Source organism: Phoenix dactylifera, unplaced genomic scaffold, assembly GCF_009389715.1.
Source record: "Phoenix dactylifera cultivar Barhee BC4 unplaced genomic scaffold, palm_55x_up_171113_PBpolish2nd_filt_p 000226F, whole genome shotgun sequence".
NCBI lineage: Eukaryota > Viridiplantae > Streptophyta > Magnoliopsida > Arecales > Arecaceae > Phoenix > Phoenix dactylifera.
The window spans coordinates 660,166-681,910 of NW_024067732.1; the positions used below are offsets into that span (position 1 = coordinate 660,166).

The window sequence follows — 21,745 nt, forward strand, 5'->3', positions numbered from 1 at the left end:
TGATGACCTTCGGAATCTGAGCTCAGACAAAATGCTAACAAACCATGCAAAATGTTAAAATCTTCAAGTCATAGGGAATGGATCAATAATATTTATCAGTCTAAACAGTCATGTAAAGAGATACTAAAAAAAATAAAAAGATTTACCCCCTTCCCTTGGACTCGATGATACTAGAAAATACTTGTGGGTAGTAGTTACTTATCTCACTTTTTCTTTGCTCTTTTATTATACTTCCATGCATTTTGTCTGGAAATATCGATATGAGAAGTTCGAAACATCTGTAATTATCGGAGGGGAAATGAAGTCACATTTTGTATACCATAAATCTTTTTCTTCTTCTTCAGGTTGTGCGTATGAACCCTGCATAAAATGTGCACTGCAAATTCAATCCACAAGCAAGATAACATTTGAAACAGATTACATTTATGAAGCTACATACGTTTCTGAACTCAATTGATACGTTTATGAAGCAACACCAATTGCTTGCAGAACTGGGTTTTGGAAGAACCACACAATTTTTAGCTCCTTCAGAACTCTCTGAATTGTGGTCCACTCCCTGCTGCTGCCATTTCCTCCTACACCTATGATGATAACAGGTATCCACCTGTTTAACCTCAAGAACACATAAATCAACCTCATGATCACTCTCAGGGTGCATTAACCGAGCAGCACAAGACGCAAAAGTAGATACTCGAAAAAAATTAATCTGCCCGCCGTTGTTTCATAAGGGAAGCACCTTCCAAAGAGAAATTCGGTTAATTTCGAAATAAATATTTGGTTTCTTTCTGCTTATGGATAGTCTGACTGATAGAATTACAAGTTGCATGTGGTTATCCACCTGCTTGCCTCATCATACATCAGTCTTCTAGAGTTATGTACGTGTCTGTTGTCTCCATATTGATGATTGTATATCTTTGCAAGAAGAAAGATGGTTGGTTAGAACATCTCAGTGAAACAAGATTTAGGAATCATGAGTTTGTTAAAACTTCTACCATAAAACTTGGCTGATGGCTGAAGGAATCAGCGTTCATTACTGTAAACTTTAGTTATCTTTAATTCACTAGGGATGTTTCGAATCACATAACTTGCTTTTGATCCATCAACTTGATACTGATGTCATTTCAATATAGCCTCATCGACATTATCTATAATGGTTTGAACAACAAAAGTCAAAATTTACAGAGCATCCACAAGGAACCTAAAGGTAGTTTTTTAACAGAGGTCTATATTTTGCCTAGCCGGGGATGGCATTAGGCTTCCAAGAAGTCATAGATGATCATTAAGGAGAGGTGATATTTTAGGCATTTTGGCTGGTTCCAAATTCGGTTGCAACACTTCCACTAAACAAAAAAAATTGTTTTAAGAATCATGTATAATATCCAAGAACATCAATCAAGTTGCAGATATTATTCAACCCAAACTGCCTTGCACAGGCAAATTTTTCGAATTCGAGCTTTTTCCTCATAGCAACCTTGGCCGCTCTACAAGGCAGCCATGGCCAAGCGGAAAAGCAAACTGCCCACCCTCCTTCCGCTATGCGAGGGAAGTGAGTGCAAATCCTGACAGTGCAAATTATACATTAGCCCTTCGAATTGAAGGCATCAGCACTAAAGCATCCTCACAATTAAAATATTACTCTAGCTCAAGGATGTTTTCCATACAGACTCTAGTGTGGACTTCCATTTGAACCCCACATTGCTTAAACCAATGATTTCTCAATTTATAAGCATAGTCATGAACAAAGTATTTAGTGAATAGGACCTTTAGACAAACCCAGACCACCATGAGACAGTTTGGGTCATAGCATCTAAGCCCATGAGTTTCTAATGCAGTCGGGCTACCTCATCACATTCATCAGGAGGTGCCTAGATTTAAATCTATGGTGGAGTTCAGATCATCATCATCACAGTTTTAACACTAGCCCCATCACTTCTGATAGCAAGGGGCAACTCGCAGCAGTCTATAACCAACACCAATTACTTTTCTTCTGAATTAACAATCTCAATCCATCTGATCTCAAATAAAGCCGAGCCTATCTAGTGGTCAGGCAATCATGAGTCAGGAAAGGAAAATAAGTATGAATCCTACTTATGAATCCTACTTATCATATTGCTCTGCTCCAAGACTCATTATCCATAACAAGAGCAGACAACAGAAATAACTATATCAAAAGATGTTAGAATTCACTACCATGATTCACAACATGATATTGGCAAGTTTACAAGAACCTTGGCTCCACCACAAAAAGTACAGCTACTTTCATGACTAGCCTCTCAAAAAAGAGAATTTAATTAGAAAAGAACCTTACATTATGCATTCAGTGCATCGTAGTCATCCAATCTCTCATTATACGCCATCACCTTTCTTCTGATCTTCGAAGAATCCACCCAGGTCACAAAGTCTTCCATGTTCCTTGTCACAAGGAATGCAGGATCAGTGATCGTCTCTGGTCCTACCCGTACATGCCCCTGCTCAATGTATGTCACAGCCTCCTTTAGATGCTCAGCAAACTTCAGGTTCACCAGAACAGATGCCAACCTACGTCTGAAACACAGCATCCCAGAGAGAAAGACAGTCAGTTCTTCCCTGGGGCCCTTTTCCTATCTTGATTAGACATAGTAATACAGCAGCAATATCTAACATTGAAAAAATAGATTAGTTCGGATGCGGGTCACAGCTCTTCAAAAAAGATACAAAAAACTGACAAACAGACTAGTTAATAATTTGAACTAATAAGTACCAACTGAGGGGAAATATGGGGCTCCTGCATAACTACGAGTTATGGTTGTTGCTACTTACTAGCTAACAATTAGTTATGGTTGTTACTACTTGCTAACCATCATTAAGTATGTGCGTTATTTGAGCCCAGATTGAAATTAAAAGCTTGCAAAGCAAAAAAGAAGACGAAAGACCGTCTCAATTAGCAAATCTAGTCAGATCAGAAAGACATCAAAGATTATAAATAAGAATTTCAAGAGTGTGTGCCAAAGTAGAAGCATAGGTAACAGAAGTAGAATAACAGACAAACATATGCTATAACTAGAGGTACTGGAGAAGTATTATGCCGACTCAATGATTTTGGTCCGTTAGATGCAAGCTGCATTAACAATGGATAGCCAAAGAGGTCAACATTGGATTATTTGCTATGTTTTTTTCCGATACATCACCTCTGTTGCTGATGTTGCCCATGGACTAGAAGTCTCTATGATGGTGTCCTATGAAGTATTAAATCAGTAATGAGCAACCACAATAGTAAACAAAGATATCTCAATCCCTTGTCACAATTGCCTCTCTCTTTATGAATCTAACAGGACAATTAGGAAAGGAGAATCTGACAGCAGCATGAAAAGTCTCTATTCATTCTCTTAAGATAAGAAATGTATTTACCTGCAGAATGAACTCACTGATAATTTTCACACTTTGCCAAGCTCTTTTTTGTTGAGCTCACACCCATATTGTAACTGAAATACATGGAAAGGTATCAGAAGCAAAAAATATCTAATCGTGACTAACATAACATATTGCTCTCCGAGTATTTGAAAAACATGAAGAGTAAAACATTTTTTATAAAGAAGATTCTTGCATAAAAGGAAAACCAACAACCACATTTTCCAGTAAATAACTGAAGTTGAAATCAAAGTATAAATATTGATGCTTGAACCTCATAAGATCTCTACATCACAGCTTAATGCTAGTCATTCTATCATTAGACAACAGAAATAGTCTTAGATACCTCAAATTTCTAAAACGAACAAAGGGCTACATATATGTCAGCCCTCCTTATGAAAAAGAGAAATGAGCATCTGTTGACTTTCAAGAGTTGTGCAAAATCATAGCAGGTAGAATGCTCAAATGAGAAAACATCATGTAGAAACTGTTATGGTATCCCAAATAATTTAACAATAAGTATAGATCAATAAGGGCTTAGAAGCCCAGTCACCATGAAGGATGGAAAAAAGAAATGCACTAAGAAAAATAAGAAGTCAAATATGTAAACCATCTTTCACTCTATGGAGTTTTATTTTTTGTCCGTCACACAACATGAGTGGGCACAGGATTGTAAAACATGATAAGTTGATAAGTGCTAAATAATGTATAAATTTATCTATTTTACATAGCACTTATTATTATTGTATTCACATATTTTAAAATTTAAACATAAGAAAATGTGTTCTCCCCTTCATTGCATTTAATAAATTATTAGAGGTAATTCAGTTTGGTTTAATTTCTATATTGATTTAGTTAAGTGTGCAGGTCGAGTCATCCCATTCACGAACTAGTCCAATCTGTTCATGTTGGCTACTTCTCCCCCATGTGCATGAAGCTATCCATTCCTTTCATGTCATATTCCCCGTCTACACCAAGCTTCCCAACCTAGCAAAATAGAGGCCTCTCCATTTTCTCCACGTGTCCAAACTCTTTATTTTAGATCAAAACAAACCCTTCAACCTACCCGATGGACCCCAACCACTTTTAAAAAAAGAAGAAGAAATATAAATAATAAAAATTCACATACCTCATTCCCGTATCATCTTCCACATTATTTTATTTTATTTTTTTCTCTCCCTGTTTCAGAACAGCCGCATGATCCTCCGCATCCTCCCCCGCTCGCGTCAAAGAACTCCTCCAGCCGATTCTGAATCTCAACATCTTCATCTCCCCCGAATAAATCCCAGCTCAATTAAAACCATGTTTCCCCTGCTCCAAAACAGAGCCCATCTCCCAGCTCAGCGTATCCATTCCTGCTTCCCCGTTCGCATCAATCGCATCTGAGCCTCCGCGTCCCTCCCCGGATGCAATCCTCCAAATCGGCAAATCATCAATCTTCCAGTCCCCCAGCATCCGCGATCTGCCCAGCAATCTTCCGCATCAGCCCGTCCCGCCTCCTCACGGCTGCCTACTTTCCCAGCAAAACAGAGCAAAAAAGAACGTCTTCCCTCCAATCCAGCGCCCAAGCAGGGGATTTCTCTTCCCAAAATCGGCAGATCATCCAACCCAATCCTCACTCCTTCCGCGCCAAAAGGTTTCTCCCAGCTGATTCACAAATCCAACGCCATTCCTTCGGATCACGGCCAAAAAAATCCCTGTTCAGATCAGATCGCATCCACACGTCGCAGCCTTCTTCGCCGCATCCTCTGTGCATCAGCGGTGACGATCATTATCACTCCACAAATCCAGATCATCTTCCGCGAAGAAGCATCGGATCACGCCCACTGCCGCAAGGATCCAGCCTTCGCTTCCAACTCTTCTCTCCGCGATCAACACTTCAGCTTCCGGATTCCTCCTCCGCAAAGCAAGATCCAGCTTTTCCCCATATGAATTAACTCAAATCCCCGGATCCAGTATCCGCTGGAGCAAATCAGCTCTGCGGAGAATTGATTTCAAATTTTGAATGAAACCGGAGAAGAAGGGGGGGCTATAAAGAGGAGATTACTCTGCGAACAGGGGGGGAGGACGGGAAGGATAGAGGAGTTTTGAAGGACGCTGGGATGCCAGGGAAGAGTTTTTTTATTTATTATGAAGATGGGAGGACGTCCGGAAGCCATGCTCGGCAAACGTCCAATCTAGGGCTGGATGAAGCCCTAGCAATGTATCAGGCAATTGTAGTTCTTAACTTTTTATTATTTTAGAGCTGTTTAAATTCTTATTTTCAATGAAATTTCCTTTATGATATTTAAACTTTAGCATGCTAGTTACTATATGTTTGCTAAAGTAGTCTAAGATACCATGCCTAGGAAGATAAGCGCGCTCCATCTAGATTAGCATACTTAGGTAGACTTCATGCATACGAAGATGGATCTTCCTAGAACTCTTTATGTTTTTATTTTAAAAGGCTTGTAGCCATTTGCATGCTCTCCAAAAGATAAAATTAAGAACACAGTCCTAATGCAATGCTACGCGGAATTCCAAAACCCTAGATCCATCTACTTTGATAAATTTCAATTCGTACCATAGATTAATTCAATATAATTAAGTTAGCAACTCTCTTTTGATTTATTATTAAAGAAAAATAACTTGTCTCCAATTCCTATGGACCGACACCCGTAATCACTATCCTACAGGATACGTGCTATTGGTGTTTACTTTTGAAATTAAAGAAGATCAATTTTTGGCGCCGTGCCGGGATTGCTAGCAAGTTTTTTCCTATCATTAAAAAAAATACAAAAAAAAACTTTTTTTAAAAATATATATATCTAAAATAAAAATATTTTCTATTGTTGTTACTTTTTTATCTTTTTTCTCTCTTACTAATTTTTAATTTTCTTTTTATATTGTTCAGGAATTGAGCAAAAAAATCTGGGATGATAAAAAGAGAATTGCTGGAAAAGGAATGCTGTAAAGGTTTGCCTAAAAAAAATTTTAAATTGCTGGGAAAATTCCCTTTGGTAACCTCTAAACCTTTCTTATTAAATTAATTATTAGCTTGAAATTTGTAGTGATTGTTTGATTTTAATTTCAGCAAAAGGTGAATGCATGCTGATACACATACACAAATTAATCCGCACATAGTAAGGGCAATCACCCCACAAGATAAGAGCCGGATTTCATCACCCGGATTTTGCCCAACTAGGTGAACTCAATCTCACATAGTATCACTTTAATTAAAATCAATTAGACGTTGGCTCCTAGGGACATTCGAGCTCAATAGGACGAAGATCACCGAAAGTTGCACCAATTTCGCTCTGTGGCTTAGTTGATGTCTAGGCAAACTTTGTCCCTATAAGGGGGAGAGTTCATCTGTTCGAAGGCAAGTGGGGTTTTAAGTGGGACCTTTGCGAATGCATCGTGACCCCCTCCACTTACCTGGGAGCTTACCTGGTCAACTCGGTTCATTAGACCGGATTGAAGGCTTAGGTTGCCCTCTTCAAACCAGTTAGGAGCTGTCTAGTGATTTTAGGACAAATACAGGATTGATGTGTTTATCTTTTATTGAATGCTTGACTGATCAAGTACTAGTGTATGCAAGGGAGTCGTTTAGAGTACGTGACCTATTACCTTTTGACCCTGAAATAGAACGACCCTTAGGAATATTTGAGCTGAGATCAGAACATTAGAATCATCCCCACCTCCTGAGATGGCTGAAGAACAACCCAAACTCCTGAGGGAGTACTTTACTCCCACCATTTACAGTTCCCCATCTTGCATTCGATTACCTGAAGTAGCAGCTGTACAATATGAAATAAAGTCTAGTGTGATCCAAATGCTCCCATCTTTTTATGGGCTCACCAACGAAGACCCATATAAACACTTAGATGAATTCTTGAGATTTGCACTACTGTCAAGATTTCAGAATTTCACTGATGATGCTTTGAAACTTAGATTATTTCCCTTCTCCCTTAAAGATAGAGCCAAACAATGGCTGAATTCTTTAGAAGCCAACTCGATTCGTTCTTGGGATCAAATGCAACAAGAATTCCTAAAAAAATACTTTTCCATAGGAAGAACGAACCAGTTTAGACGTGCCATTACAAGCTTCTCCCAAACTGAGGGAGAAGAATTTCATGAAACTTGGGAGAGATTTCGGGACCTAATCCGTAAATGCCCTCATCATCAAATACCTAAGTGGCCAGCTAATGCAATGTTTCTATGACGGATTGACTGAACGAAACCGTCAGATGATCGATGCTGCATGCGGGGGGGACATTCATGCTTCAAAATGAGCATGAAGCATGGCAATTATTTGAAAATCTAAATGAAAACTCCCTCCACTATGCTTCCTGTTCTCGTCAAGCACCCTGAGTTCTCAAAGAAAAGGGACCATTTATGAAATAAGTCATTCTATGGACCTGTCTAGCAAGGTAGATGCATTGTTCCATAAGATTGACCAACTGATGATAGGTGGGCATTACATGAACTCTTTCCAAGCACAAGTGTGTACTATCTGTTCTAGCCCATCCCACCCTATTCATGAGTGCCCTTCAGCGCCCCAATTTTTCGAACTCGTGCAAGAACACATCAATGCTGCTCAAACACAGCCTAGACCGGGTAATGACCCATTTTCCAATACATATAACTCGGGATGGCGAAATCATCCAAACTTTTCTTGGAAGCAGCAAGCTTCGAATACAGCCCAACCCTATTCCCAAAATTTTCAAAATCCTCATAATTTTCAAACCCCACAAAATATTCATCCCTACCGTCCCTCGATTCAATTTCAACACACTCCTCCATCCCAAAGAAACACAGCCTTTGAGGAGAAAGTGTTGAACGCCCTTCAAGGTTTGGAAACCATTACACAATTGGTGCACTCTCACACGCAATCCATCGCCAAGCTAGAATCCCAAATGGGGCAACTAGCTAATGCACTGAACAAGCGAGAGGAAGGAAAGCTTCCAAGCCAACCATTAAGTAATCCTAGGGGACAATACATGGCTCAAGAAAATCAACTAAATGCAATTCATCATGAACAAGCCAAATGCTTTAACTACCCTAAGGAGTAGACATGTAGTAGACAATAAGATTGAGGAAGATAACAATAAGGAAGATGAAGAAGAGGATAGACATGTGTCAAATAAAAATCTAAAACCTTCTTCTTCTTCAGCTAGTCCACCTTCTGCCAAAACTCATATCCCAAAGGCCCCATTTCCTGAAGCTCTTAATTCACCCTCTCCCTTTGACAGAAAGGGAACTTCACTAGAGGAAATAATGGAGGTTTTTCAAACAAGTGAAAATCAACCTTCCGCTTCTTGATGCTATTAAACAAGTTTCCTCCTATGCTAAATTTCTCAAAGACCTTTGTACCCAAAAGCGAAAATCTAAGACATGTGCCTAAAAAGGTCTTCCTAACTAAGCAAGTGTGTTCTATTCTCCAACACAACACCCCTCCGAAATTCAAAGATCCTGGTGCTCCCACCATCTCCTGTGTCTTAGGAAATAATTTCATTGATCGAGCACTCTTAGATCTAGGGGCAAGTGTCAACCTTTTACCTTATTCAGTTTATGAGAAATTGGGTTAGGTGAGTTAAAACCAACCTCGGTATCCCTTCAATTGGCTGATCGATCTGTAAAAACACCACGTGGGATAATTGAAGATGTTCTTGTCAAGGTAGACAAATTCTATTTTCCAGTAGATTTCGTTGTCCTTGATATGGAACATGAACCTAATCCTAAGAAACAAATCCCCATGATCCTTGGGCGGCCCTTTTTAGCAACAGCCAATGCATGCATCAATTGTAGAACAGGGATAATGAACATATCATTTGGGAACATGAAGGTAAAATTAAATGTGTTCAATGCGGACGACCAACCCGCGAGGAAAGTTGAGTGTTTTATGATAAACAAAATAGATGAACTCATAGAAAGAGATGCAAAAACTACCTCACTGTGTCTGGCTGAAGACAATAAACTTAGCGCTTGTTGGGAGGCAACCCAATTCTCTTAGATTTTTTTTAACATTGAGGATAATGTTAGGTTTAGGTTTGGGGGTATTCATCTTGATTTTCATCCCAAAAAAAAAAATAAGAAAAAAATGTGTTCATTTCATTTTTTATAAAATAATAATAAATAATAAAAAAAAATTAAATTAAAAAAAGTTTTGTTTTTTAAAAACCTAATTTCTATACATGAATGCGAGAATGATAAATACACAAGGTATATAAATCTAAAAAGCCCCAATGACTAGTCGGAAGTAATATAAATTTAAGTTCTTTTTATTAAGTCTCTCTTAGGGAGTTGTAAGCTAATTAATACTTTGGAATTTCACTACACACTGGCCGACCCTTCTAAAGTCTAGGCTCGACAATATGTTGATAGTATAGTAGCAACCTTGGACCCTGATGAATCATACTTATCTAATTCAAAAAAAAAAATCATCAATAAAAATGGATTTAGTCAGAAACATCGAAAAGGGCTACCTATTGTCAAAGGTCAAGTGGGCTTGTGATGAGAACTCCGAGCATAAGTCCGTAGGGGAGTTTTGATGCCCGACACCTTATGCCAACTGGTGTGAGAGTTATCGACTGACTGCTCGTTACACGGAGAAATCACCACAAGAGTAAAAGTGCACAATTTATATATCTTTTATAAAAAATAATTAAAAAAACAAAAAAAAACTCTGTATTGACCTTGAAAAAGACAATAGTGTGAAAGCCGTCGTTGTAAAAATTCGAGTAAACTGGAATATTACAGATAAAGCCCGTGAGGTACTAAAGTAAACATCCACAACTCTCGAAATCCTGCAGATAAGATGATTTTGAATCAGTGAGCAGGTCCTTTCGACCAATCCTTGGAAACTACTAGTATTAGCAATATTTTGGAGATCCGAACTCTTAGCTTGTGTGCGGTCCAGATTTCACCGAGCACTCCAGTATAAATAAGTCTTACAACTCCCTAAATGGAAACTTAATGACTTTAACTTAGATTGCATACTAACCTAGAATTTGGGCTGATTTAGTAAATAAAACCGTGTGTGCTTTAAAATTCTTATCATTTATGTATCTTAAATTAGATTTTAATTTAAAAAAAGAAGTTTTTGAAATTCTTAGCTAGTATGCATTTGGAATTTGATTTTCACTTCATAGATCAATCGATAAAAAAAATAAAATAAAATAAAATAAAATAAATAAAATAAAATAATCATAACAATAAATGATTTATTTTAATATTGAAGTTTGTGGGTATCATCACTGGAAACCCTCACGAGACAAAACTCGTCCACTAGGGCCACCTAGGGGTTTAAAGCCTTATTGCATACGGTAAATGCAATCGCGATTCCTGCGAAAGTGAGTTAATTTCTTTTCTATTTTGCTCGAGGACTAGCAAATGTAGGTTTGGGGTGTGATAAGTGCTAAATAATGTATAAATTTATCTATTTTACATAGCACTTATTATTATTGTTATTCACATATTTTAAATTTAAACATAAGAAAATGTGTTTCCCCTCTTCATTGCATTTTAATAAATTATTAGAGGTAATTCAAGTTTGGTTTAATTTTCTATATTGATTTAGTTTAATGTGTGTGCAGGTCGAGTCATCCCATTCACGAACTAGTCCCAATCTGTTTTATGTGTGGACTACTTTCTCCCACATGTGCATGAAGCTATCCATTCCTTTGTCCATGTCATATTTCCCCGTCTACACCAAGCTTCCCAACCTAGCAAAATAGAGGCCTCTCCCATTTTCTCCACGTGTCCAAACTTCCTTTATTTTAGATTCAGAACAAAACCCTTCCAACCTACCCGAGTGGACCCCAACCACTTTTCTAAAAAAAAGAAGAAATATAAATAATAAAAAAATTCACATATCTCCCTCATTCCCGTATTCATCTTCAACATTATTTTATTTTATTTTTTTCTCTTCCCCTGTTTCAGAACAAGCCGCATGATCCTCCGCATCCTCCCCCGCTTCCGCGTTCAAAGAACTCCCAGCCGATTCTGAATCTCAGCATCTTCATCTCCTTCCCCGAATAAATCCCAGCTCACGACTTAAAAACCACATGTTTTCCCCCTGCTCCAAAACAGAGCCCATCTCCCAGCTCAGCCGTATCCATTCCTTCCGCTTCCTCCCGTTCGCATTCAATCGCATCTGAGCCTTCTCCGCGTCCCTCCCGCGATGCAATCCTCCCAAAATCGGCAAATCATCAATCTTCCAGTCCTCCCCAGCATCCCGCGATCTGCCCAGCAAGTCTTCCGCATCAGCCCGCGTCCCCGCCTCCTCACGGCTGCCTACTTTCCCAGCAAAACAGAGCAAGAAAAAGAACGTTCTTCCCCTCCAATCCAGCGCCCGAAGCAGGGAATTTCTCTTCCCAAAAATCGGCAGATCATCCAACCCAATCCTCCACTCCTTCCGCGCCCAAAGGTTTCCTCCCAGCTGATTCACAAATCCAACGCCATTCCCTCCGGATCACGGCCAAAAAAATCCCCTGTTTCAAGATCAGATCGCATCCCAGCACGTCCGCAGCCTTCTTCTCGTCCACATCCTCTGTGCATCTCAGCGTGATCGATCGTTATTCACCTTCCACCAAATCCAGATCATCTTCCGCGTTGAAGAAGCATCGGATCACGCCCACTGCCCGCAAGGATCCAGCCTTCGCTTCCAACTCTTCTCCGCGATCAACACTTCAGCTTCCGGATTCCTCCCCTCCGCAAAGCCAAGATCCAGCTTTTCCCCATATGAATTAACTTCAAATCCCCCGGATCCAGTCATCCAGCTGGAGCAAATCAGCTCTGCGGAGAATTGAATTTAAATTTTGAATGAAACCGTGAGAAGAAGGGGGGGCTATAAAAGAGGAGATTACTCTGCGAACAAGAGGGAGGACCGGGAAGGATAGAGGAGTTTTGAAGGGACGCTGGGATGCCAGGGAAGAGTTTTTTTAATTTTATTATGAAGATGGGAGGACGTCCGGAAGCCATGCGCGGCTAAACGTCCAATCTAGGGCTGGATGAAGCCTTAGCAATGTATCAGGGCAATTGTAGTTCTTACTTTTTTATTATTTTGGAGCTTGTTTAAATTCTTATTTTTAATGAAATATTCCTTTATGATATTTAAACTTTGAGCATGCTAGTTACTAATCATGTTTGCTAAAGTAGTCTAAGATGATCCATGCCTAGGAAGATGAAGTGTGCTGCATCCTAGATTAGCATACTTAGGTAGACACTTCATGCTATACCGAAGATGGATCTTCCTAGAACTCTTTATGTTTTTATTTTAAAAGGCTTGTAGCCAATTTGCATGCCTCTCCAAAAGATAAAAATTAAGAACACAGTCCCTAATGCAATGCTACGCAGTGGATTCCAAACCCTAGATCCATCTACTTTGATAAATTTCAATTCGTACTCATAGATTAATTCAGTATAATTAAGTTAGCAAACTCTTCTTTTTGATTTATTATTAAAGAAAAATAACTTGTCTCCAATCCCTGTGGACCGACACCCGTAATCACTATCCTACAGGATACATGCTATTGCGTGGTTTACTTTTGAAATTGAAAGAACCGATCATAAGTTTATAAGTAATCCTCTAATTTTTAATCCAATAATAAAATTTACATCCACATATATAATGATATCTAACTAGAAATGATTCTAGAACTTCCTGAATTGAACCTATAATCAACCTAAAATGCACCAGAAAAATTCTTACTAACATGCTGCTTTTCTATAAAAAGAAAAGTGACATATACCTGTCTTGATTTCTTTCACAATAAAGTCTAGATCTAAATGCTTGTTTGGATCTAGATTTTCAATAATTTCAGATTATATGGATAATTCTGATTGGCAATTGAATTCATGAACTTGAAGAGAGAGAGAGAGAGAGCAATGTTTCTTTTATATAGAATTGATAAAACTAAAAGGAAAATTAAAGGGAAACACTGAATTTTATCTTACAGCCGAAAATCATGACTATCATGAGTTGAGATTGAGTTTTTGGATAAGAGAGATTTTCTCAAATTTAATCAACAGAGCTGATGCCCCAAATGGATAGCCACCTCTTGTCATTCCTATATTTCCTTATTTCTCATTCATACTACTTCCTCTCCTCTTTTTTCCTCATAAGGTTAGCCTATCAATTGCCCTATTCTATTGTCATTATATACACACTTTCATGCGGCCAAATAAATTTTTGACAACTTAAGAAGCGGCAGAGCCTTTCTCATTGCCCATAACATATATAACCGTCTCATTAACAAGCGGTTCATTTAACCCAATCTCTACATTAAGTCCATAATTTTCTCTAATCAATTAGAAAATACAACCTAAATTAGCAAAGGATTCCTTAGGCTTCGTTTGGCAGAGCTTTTGGAGGGCCAGAAAGCATTTTCTATTCCTATAAAAGCACTTTTAGGCCTCGTCGGAAAGTTATTTTAAGTTATACAAATTTTTCTTTTTGGATCAAAATACCTATAATAAAATATAATAATTACAAAAAATAATAATAATAATATATAATTATAATAATTATAATATTTTATACCTTTATTATTGTATTATACTATAAATATAATATTATATTACATTATATCATAATACATTGATATATTATGTTATATAATATCAAATTATGTTATATTATTATGCGATAGTATACAATATTATATTACTATTTATAATAATATTATATTACATTATAGTAATATTATGCTATATTATATATTTATGTATTAATATATATTATATTTTATTATAATCAGTTGTATAATACCATGCAATGTCTTTTATAGTCATTTTGTTATACCAAAAGTACTTTCTTAGTTTGTTTACCAAACACATATTAAAGTCTCTCAGCACTTTAGAAATGTAGTTATCAGCAAATAGCTTTTTATAAAAACTCTATTTCAAAAAACTCTACTTCCGAAAGCTCTACTACCAACAACCCTACCAACCGACGCCTTAATCTCTTAAAAATGGCTCCCAAGACACAACCCCTTCCAAACAATAAAAGGCGACAACCAAAGTAATGTAAAAACCCTCCTACATCTATACAATGTAACAAGTTCAAACTAAACCCCCTGTACAACCAACTCTTTTCCATTTCGCCATAGCCCTCTAATCCTCCATGATTACATTAGAAAAGATTTCAAACTAAAAACTAGTATTTCTATTTGTGGGGTTCTATACCCCTGAAAACCTTTCTAATTTTCAATTTTCATCCCATGATTCATTCTAAGAAATCGCTTTGCTTAGCTGTCAAGTGTAGAAACTTCACTTTGGGACAAATGTTTTTTTAATCTCATTAAAATAACATATTTTCAAATTTCTTGCATCAGTTAAATCTTCATCACATAGAGTGTGTCATGAATAGCAACTTTTTTCCAACTACTCAAATTTCCATAAATACCAAATTGATGTAAAACGAATTTAATCATGGGGTTAAGGTAAATCTGGAAAAATAATAAAAGACTAAATAAAAAAGAATAAAGAGAAGAAGATTGAGCTAATGGAAGGGGAAGGAATAATTAAGAAAAGAATGAAAGAAGGGCTAGGTTTTCAAGAAAGAGAAGTGAGAGAAAGGGGGGGAGAGTTTAGATGATAGACAGATAGAAGAGGAAAAAAAGGGGAGAAGAAATCAAAAGAAAGCAAAGGATCAGAAACAAATATATGGGTGGCACTAATTAAGCTAAACAAGGGAGGGAGGGAGAGAAAGGGGAAGGAGGGGGCAGAATAAATGGTACAAGAATAAGGTAAGAGAGGGGGGAAAAGATGGAGAGATAGGTTATGACCGATAGTTCTTAAGCTAACTAATCAATATCCAGTTGCCACTTTTATAGCTCTGAATAACAATATAAGATACACACTCCTATAGCAAGAAAAATATCATCACTATAGCAATTCCTCAAAGTAACTTATAACTAACTACTGATCCTAATCAAACTGTGATGCTTTGTGACATCAAAACCTCTATTTTCCCAAACAAGGCTATTTTTGACCTACTAGAAAGTAAAGAAGCTAAATTAAGGAGTATTACACCAAGTAGAAACTCTCCATAGACATAAAAAATGATATGCCAGCATGCTTCCATCACCCTACTTTTTCCCAAAAATAACACTTGCATGACCCTAAGGCTGCAATAATATTAAGGCAGCATTTGGTTCAGGGAAGAAAAGGGCACTCAACCCTTTTATTTTGCCAAACAACCTAAACTTAACGCTTTTAACCTAGCATAAACTAGGCTCATAAATTTCCTCTGAACGACCCAGATTAAACTTCTTTACTAGGAGAGACACAGAAGTTTATTCCATAATTTTAACACGGAGCCCATACCAAAAATACCCCATCAGCTCTCTTTTCTCTCTCCTCTCCCATGCAAAACCTTTGTTTTTACTCCTCTCTCATGCCCCATGTGGCAATGCCATCTTCCCATCATCATCTCTCACCTTCCCCACACCTAGTGTAAGTAATTGATGGCCGATCAGCACCCTAGGCCAATAGATCAGTCAATCTTGCATAATTCCGCTCCCCTTCTCATAAAACCTTGACAAACTCAATTTTTCTACCTTTCTGCCCCCTCCCCCTCTTCTCTCCCAACAGTTGTCCTTTTGATGGATCAATGTGTGTCACAATGGTCAAGGCCGTTAGAGATATCTTGATACGTCAAGGATCGATTAGAAAACATTTGATACATAATTTGTGCGATTGAAGCCACAATCTTTTTCGCTTTTCTTTTTAATTCTAGTCATTCTTTGTTATATTGCAGGATTGCAGCATATATAGTATAGGTACACATCCATATGGCTGCAAATGGCTCAATTTAACTAGCTGTACTTGAGCCTCCAAGGTCCATAGTTTCAGAGTTTTAACCCACTCTGGTTAATGAAATACATGCTCCAGTTTTTTGCTGCTAGCATGCTGATATTGTGTGGTCAGTGATAAGAGCAAATATTGAAAACCTTTTTTAGATGTAAAGTTTCATAGTTTTCCTGCCTGACACCATCTATTCATTTACATGCAATCCAGAAATTGGTATATTGGTAAAGAATATCACCTAAATTCTTGGTTCATAAATGGATGGCTTTACTACAATGCAAAGTTGCAAACTAAATGTTTAGATAATGGAGTCCATTGAAATGTAATGTGAAAGAAAACTGACATTTGCAAACAGATGGTTCCATTACAATGAAGTAATATGATTGGGGTGAAAATTCCAAGAAATTGGTTTGGACATGTAATCATGAAAAATTCTATGTATGCATGTATCTATGATGGACATGGTTAATTCAAAAGGATAACACTTTGATGATAGCTGCAATCCAATCAAAAACAAAGATATCGAGACCATAATAGATTATTGAATGAATTAATTTTTTATGTTTAATATTGAAAATAATATTACCATTACCATAGCACAAAGAACAATATAATAACAAAGAAAAACAAAGAAAGAAAACCAAAACGATGTTACACTTGGCCTCCTTAATCTCATTCTTACAACGAAACAGCATTCAAACTGCACTACACCTGAAGAATAACAGATTTTGAACCAAACATAATTCAGGATTGTTTTGTTTAATCTCTGAAATAACCTAATTAAAGAAATTTAGGAACAGATTATACCAACAATATCATTCCATAGCCAAACACCACCTAAGAGATATAGTCGAACTCAAAAGTAATACACATCTAGTAACAAGCAATCAAAATGATCATTCAGAGCATCATGCCAAAGGAATAATGTATCAAGACATAATAGTAGAGGAATCCAAAGCGCAATGAATGGAAAGCCTCTGTGAAAGATGATAAGGGAAAGACCCATATACAGAGCTAAGAACAATTAGTAGTAAAATAGCATGCATTTATAAAAAGAAAAGAAAGACAAGAAAATTTACTAATGATCAACAGCTTACAGCTTTTCTAGAAGCATATCTGTCATCTCAATGCGATAAGGGTCTCTTGGATCCATTTGCTTCAGGAGGACCACTAGCTTTTGTACCATGCGACATATACTCGAATACCTAAGATGAAAAAGAAAGAATATATAGATACCCAAGAATAAAATAACATTTTGCCTATATTTCGAAAGGCACAATCTCACACTGTTTCCACAATTCAAATAGCACTCACTTTACCAATTAAACTAGTAACAGTAGGAACAAAGAATATTACTTCTTGTAATCATCCCTTTCTGTGAGGTGGTATCGGCGTGTGACGAGTGCTTCACGGTGACCCCTTTCTCTTTTATACTCAATAAAGTTCACCTTCTTCAGGAGCTTCTTCTCATGAAATTTTAACTTCCTCATGCTTGCTGTCACAACCCAAGAAAGAAAAATCAGAATCAGGAAAGATAAGGAATCAATTCCAAGGCCTGTGTGTTAATATCCTTCAATTTTATCGACCAGTTAAAAGTTTAAGTGCAAACTGGGGGGGTGTAGATCATGCTCCGATTAAAACTAGTTTCCAGCATAGTATTTGAGTGTACCGTGCCCACGTTACATGGTTGTGCTTGCATGGGTGTGTTCGTGTTCCACATTTCTCTTTCAATAAAAGATGTACGTGTCTAGGTGTTTGAAAGAGTCCTAGGGGTAGAAGAGTCCTAGGGGTAGTTTTTTTTTTGGAGAAGAGTTGTTGTAACAACCTCCTTTTATCAGGGGAGGTGAAGTAGTGTTTGAAGTGGCCTTTGTACGTGTCTTGTAACTCCTTCATTCTTTTTAGGAGAAGGAGATCTATTTAAATTTAGGAATGAATTCATTGCAGGGGATAACAACCAAAAAGTACTTGCAACAACAGGAGGTTGGAGCTTCCTCGAAAAGCTCTGCATTTAGTCTCTTACTCCCCCATCTCTGCCTTTCACACACACTTCTTACTTGCCTTTCTTAATTCGCCGCCTAACGCACAAATCACCCAAACAGCTGCGGGGCACGTTGTATCGAGAGCAAGCTCTATCTATTTAGCACCATGTCGAGCCTATTTTCGGATCTCGCATCTAGATAAAATCAATTCAATCTTTTTTGAATAAGATCTGAAATCAAGCTTTGGTTCCGGCATGAATTAACACGTATAGAGGACAATCAAAATAGCGACTAACGAACAATTCTGCGGCATTATATAAATACAAGGGAAAGAGCGGAGACCGACCTTCTTTGGTGGCGGCCCTTTGTAGTGGTAGCCGGTGGGAGGTGGAAAAGAGAGCCAGAGGTGGCGGTGGCGGTTGTGACTGGTGACTAGTGGTGGTGGCGGCCGCCTTTTTAAATGATAGTGGTGGCCGATTGGGGGGTGGAGAAGAGGACTGGAGGTGGCGCTGGTGGCCGGTGGCGATTGCTGCCGAGGTCGTAGCCTCGTGGTGGTGGCCGGAGAGGAGGCCTTGGTGGTAGGGGTTAGGGTTCAAGAAAAGAGCGGGTTAGCACGGAGAAAGAACAAAGAGGAAATGGCAAGAGATTAGGGATCGCTGGTGTCCCGTACTTCGTTTATATGGTGAATGGCCTCAAACCCGGAGTTGCAAACTATACCAATCATTGGATGTTGATCCACCGATTCCGAGTACACCATTACAATAAAACCAAAATCGGCTCGAGGTAAAGAAGGTTAGTAGCTCCCCCAAAATAAAAATCAGTAGGGTACTATTTCGAAAATCGAATTTTGCACAAAAATCGGATCAGTTATAGAGCTGATCAAAACTCAGGCCAGGCCGGGCTCTACAATAGAAATTAGGCCCGATGGCTATGCCCAGGCCCGGCCCGGCCCGACTGTCGAGCTTAAATTTTTGTTCAAGCCCGATCCAATTTTATAAATCTAGTCCCAGGCCTGACGTGACAGGCCCGATTTTTTCTTTGTTTGGATCAGAAGTCCATCTCAGGAGTGAAGAAACCGAGAGGAGAAAATTAAAAGAATCTCCACCCTCCAAGGAGTCCATCTCCAATCCCCCGATCTTTCTTCCTGATGGCTCAGCTGGATCAGGAGTAATGTGAGGGAAGGAAAACCAAGACCAAAACCAAAAAAGAGAAGGGATGAAAGATACGGGTGGCTTCAGACTCGTAGCCAACCAAATCCCTCCTCTCTCTTTCTCTCCGGTCTCCACTCAAAACAAAACTACCATCCCCAACTTCCCAAATTTCTCTCCAAGCTTGGGGAAATGATCAGAGTCTGCAGGCCAGGAAACTCTCCACCTCCCTTCCATCAAGGGGGAAGACTCGTAGCCAGCCCCTGTTTCCGTTTTATACGGGGCTTTGCTTCCTTTTGGTCACGGTCAGCCACAGAAAACGGGTAAGGAACCTCCCTCTCCCCCCACCCCCCCCCCCCCCCCCCCACCCCCACCTCTCTCTCTCTCTCTCTCTCTCTCTCTCTCTCTCTCTCTCTCTCTCTCTCTCTCTCTCTTCCATCCTGGCTCGAAGCTCCGGGCTTTACTTCCGAGCTCTCCCCCCCCCCCACCACCTCTCTCTCTCTCTCTCTTTCATCCGGGCTCGAAGCTATATGGGGCTTTACTTCCGACTTCCGAGCTCGGGCGAAATCCATCCGGGACCGAGCTCGAAGAGGAGGAGGAGGACGAGAAAAATCTTACCGGTGACTGTGAGTCGGTGACCGGAGCCGCGGAGGTTGCCGTCCGGTGGAGAAGGACGCGAAGAGCCGCCGGTCGGTCGTTGAAGAGGCGACGGCACCCAGAGGAGGCGGCGGCTACAGGGAAACCGGCGGAAACTCGGAAATGGGAGCGGCTGGGGGGGGGGGTGGCGCGGGGGGGGGGCGTGTGGGGTTTAGGGTTTCTTAAAAGTTTATAATATATTATATCATATAATAGGTGTTTTATAGCCGGGTCCGGCCCGGCCGGGCTATTTTTAAAAGTTTACAGCCCGGCCTAATTTTTTTTATCGGGCTGCTTTTCCTGCCCAGGTCCGACCCATGGGCCCTTTTTTAATACCCAAGCTCAAAAAATTTTGGACCAGGCTGGACGAGCTAGAAGGCCCGTGATCAGCTCTAATCGAAAGGAATTGGGTTGATATAGGCTTCACTTAGACAAACTGTGTAATCCATTATTAGAGCTAGAAATGAGCTCGAGCTAGCTTGAGACCCATTGGGTCGGATTTTAAGCTAGGTTTGAAAGAATTCAGATTGGATTTGGGCTTAAATAGAGAGCTCATTTATTTTTCAAGTCGGGCTCTGATATGTCATTGGCCCATCCTAGACCCAAATCAATTTGTTTTTGTTCGTTGTTATTTAAAAAAAAAAATAAGAAAGTAAAGAACAAATTAAAATTGGTTTAATTAAGAATAATATAGCATATATCATTTACTGAAGAGAGTCTAATTTTTAACTAGCTTATTTATTTGTGAAACAATACTATGAGATATTAAACTTTATTTGGGTTTGGGTAGTACCTATTTTTGGCCTAAACGGATAATTCGGTCTAGCCCAATCAGATTCGGGCCGGGCTGAAGCTTGGAGGAGAATATGGTACAGTGGTATGGTATAAAGCATACCATATTAAACAGACCCCATTCTATTATACTATCTAGAGGGAAGAGAGCAGGCTAGCCCGGCCCGAAGTCCCAAAAAAAAAAAAAAAAGATCGAGTTTGGGTAGGGACATGGCTCAGCCCAGCCTACTTCTAACTCTATTCATGATTCAATAGGAAATCCAATCCAATCCTGTTAGATATTCTATATAGACTCTAGTCGAAAATCCCCCCAAAAAATAGCTCAGATAATATTAGCATCAATAAATACTAAGGGTAAAATATAGGAAACAAAAGGCTATTTTTTAAGTACTTATTTATTTACTAGTTCTAATGAACATGTAACCATTAAGTGTTCATGAGACAGAATAATCCAACTAAAGTCTAAAATTAATAAAATTAATTCGATAAATTACTGATTTGTGACCGTTTCATCGGACAAATTCATTCTAATGATTTTAGATAAGGTATAGTCTAAGCACAATCTAAATTTAATAGATTCAAAAATTATCATAGCCTTTTTTTTTGAGAACCCAAATAAGAATAACATATCAAAGGAAGATAAAGAAGTTAAAGCTAACTCAACAAGTCAACTTTTATCTCTAATAGGAACAACCATATTACATATAAGAAGGACTAACTTTTTATGGTATAAAAACTTTCAACGGTCAATAAAGCATCTTGTCAACACATAATAAAATTTTCATAAAAATATTCATACAAGCGTAATTTTCAAAACATTAATGCATCTAATCAAGGAAAGATATTCGAATAAAATAGATAAAATGCATTTGTATTACGTAGCCTATGCGACTACGACCATGATCAGTCCAATGATAAGGTCTAAAGAGACTAGCTCCTAAACATAAATCTTGCCTACAATTAATATATGCTAGTTATTAGATCCGACTGGCTGGGCCTAAAAGAAAA

At 38.5% G+C, this 21,745-nt stretch overlaps 1 protein-coding gene and 1 non-coding gene across 2 annotated transcripts; both read right to left on the minus strand.

The window, feature by feature from the left end:
* Positions 1-2,067: 2,067 nt before the first annotated feature.
* On the minus strand, positions 2,068-20,103 carry LOC103697435 (U3 small nucleolar ribonucleoprotein protein IMP3). The gene is given in 6 exon segments (XM_039117449.1): positions 2,068-2,544; positions 3,388-3,412; positions 3,415-3,461; positions 17,280-17,387; positions 17,539-17,677; positions 19,928-20,103. Coding segments are annotated over 5 exon segments (549 nt in total). The 5' UTR covers positions 17,673-17,677; positions 19,928-20,103; the 3' UTR covers positions 2,068-2,309.
* LOC120105203 lies at positions 7,452-7,557 on the minus strand. Its single transcript, XR_005507570.1, has one exon. It is a non-coding gene; the product is annotated as a small nucleolar RNA R71 (small nucleolar RNA).
* Positions 20,104-21,745: the final 1,642 nt, after the last annotated feature.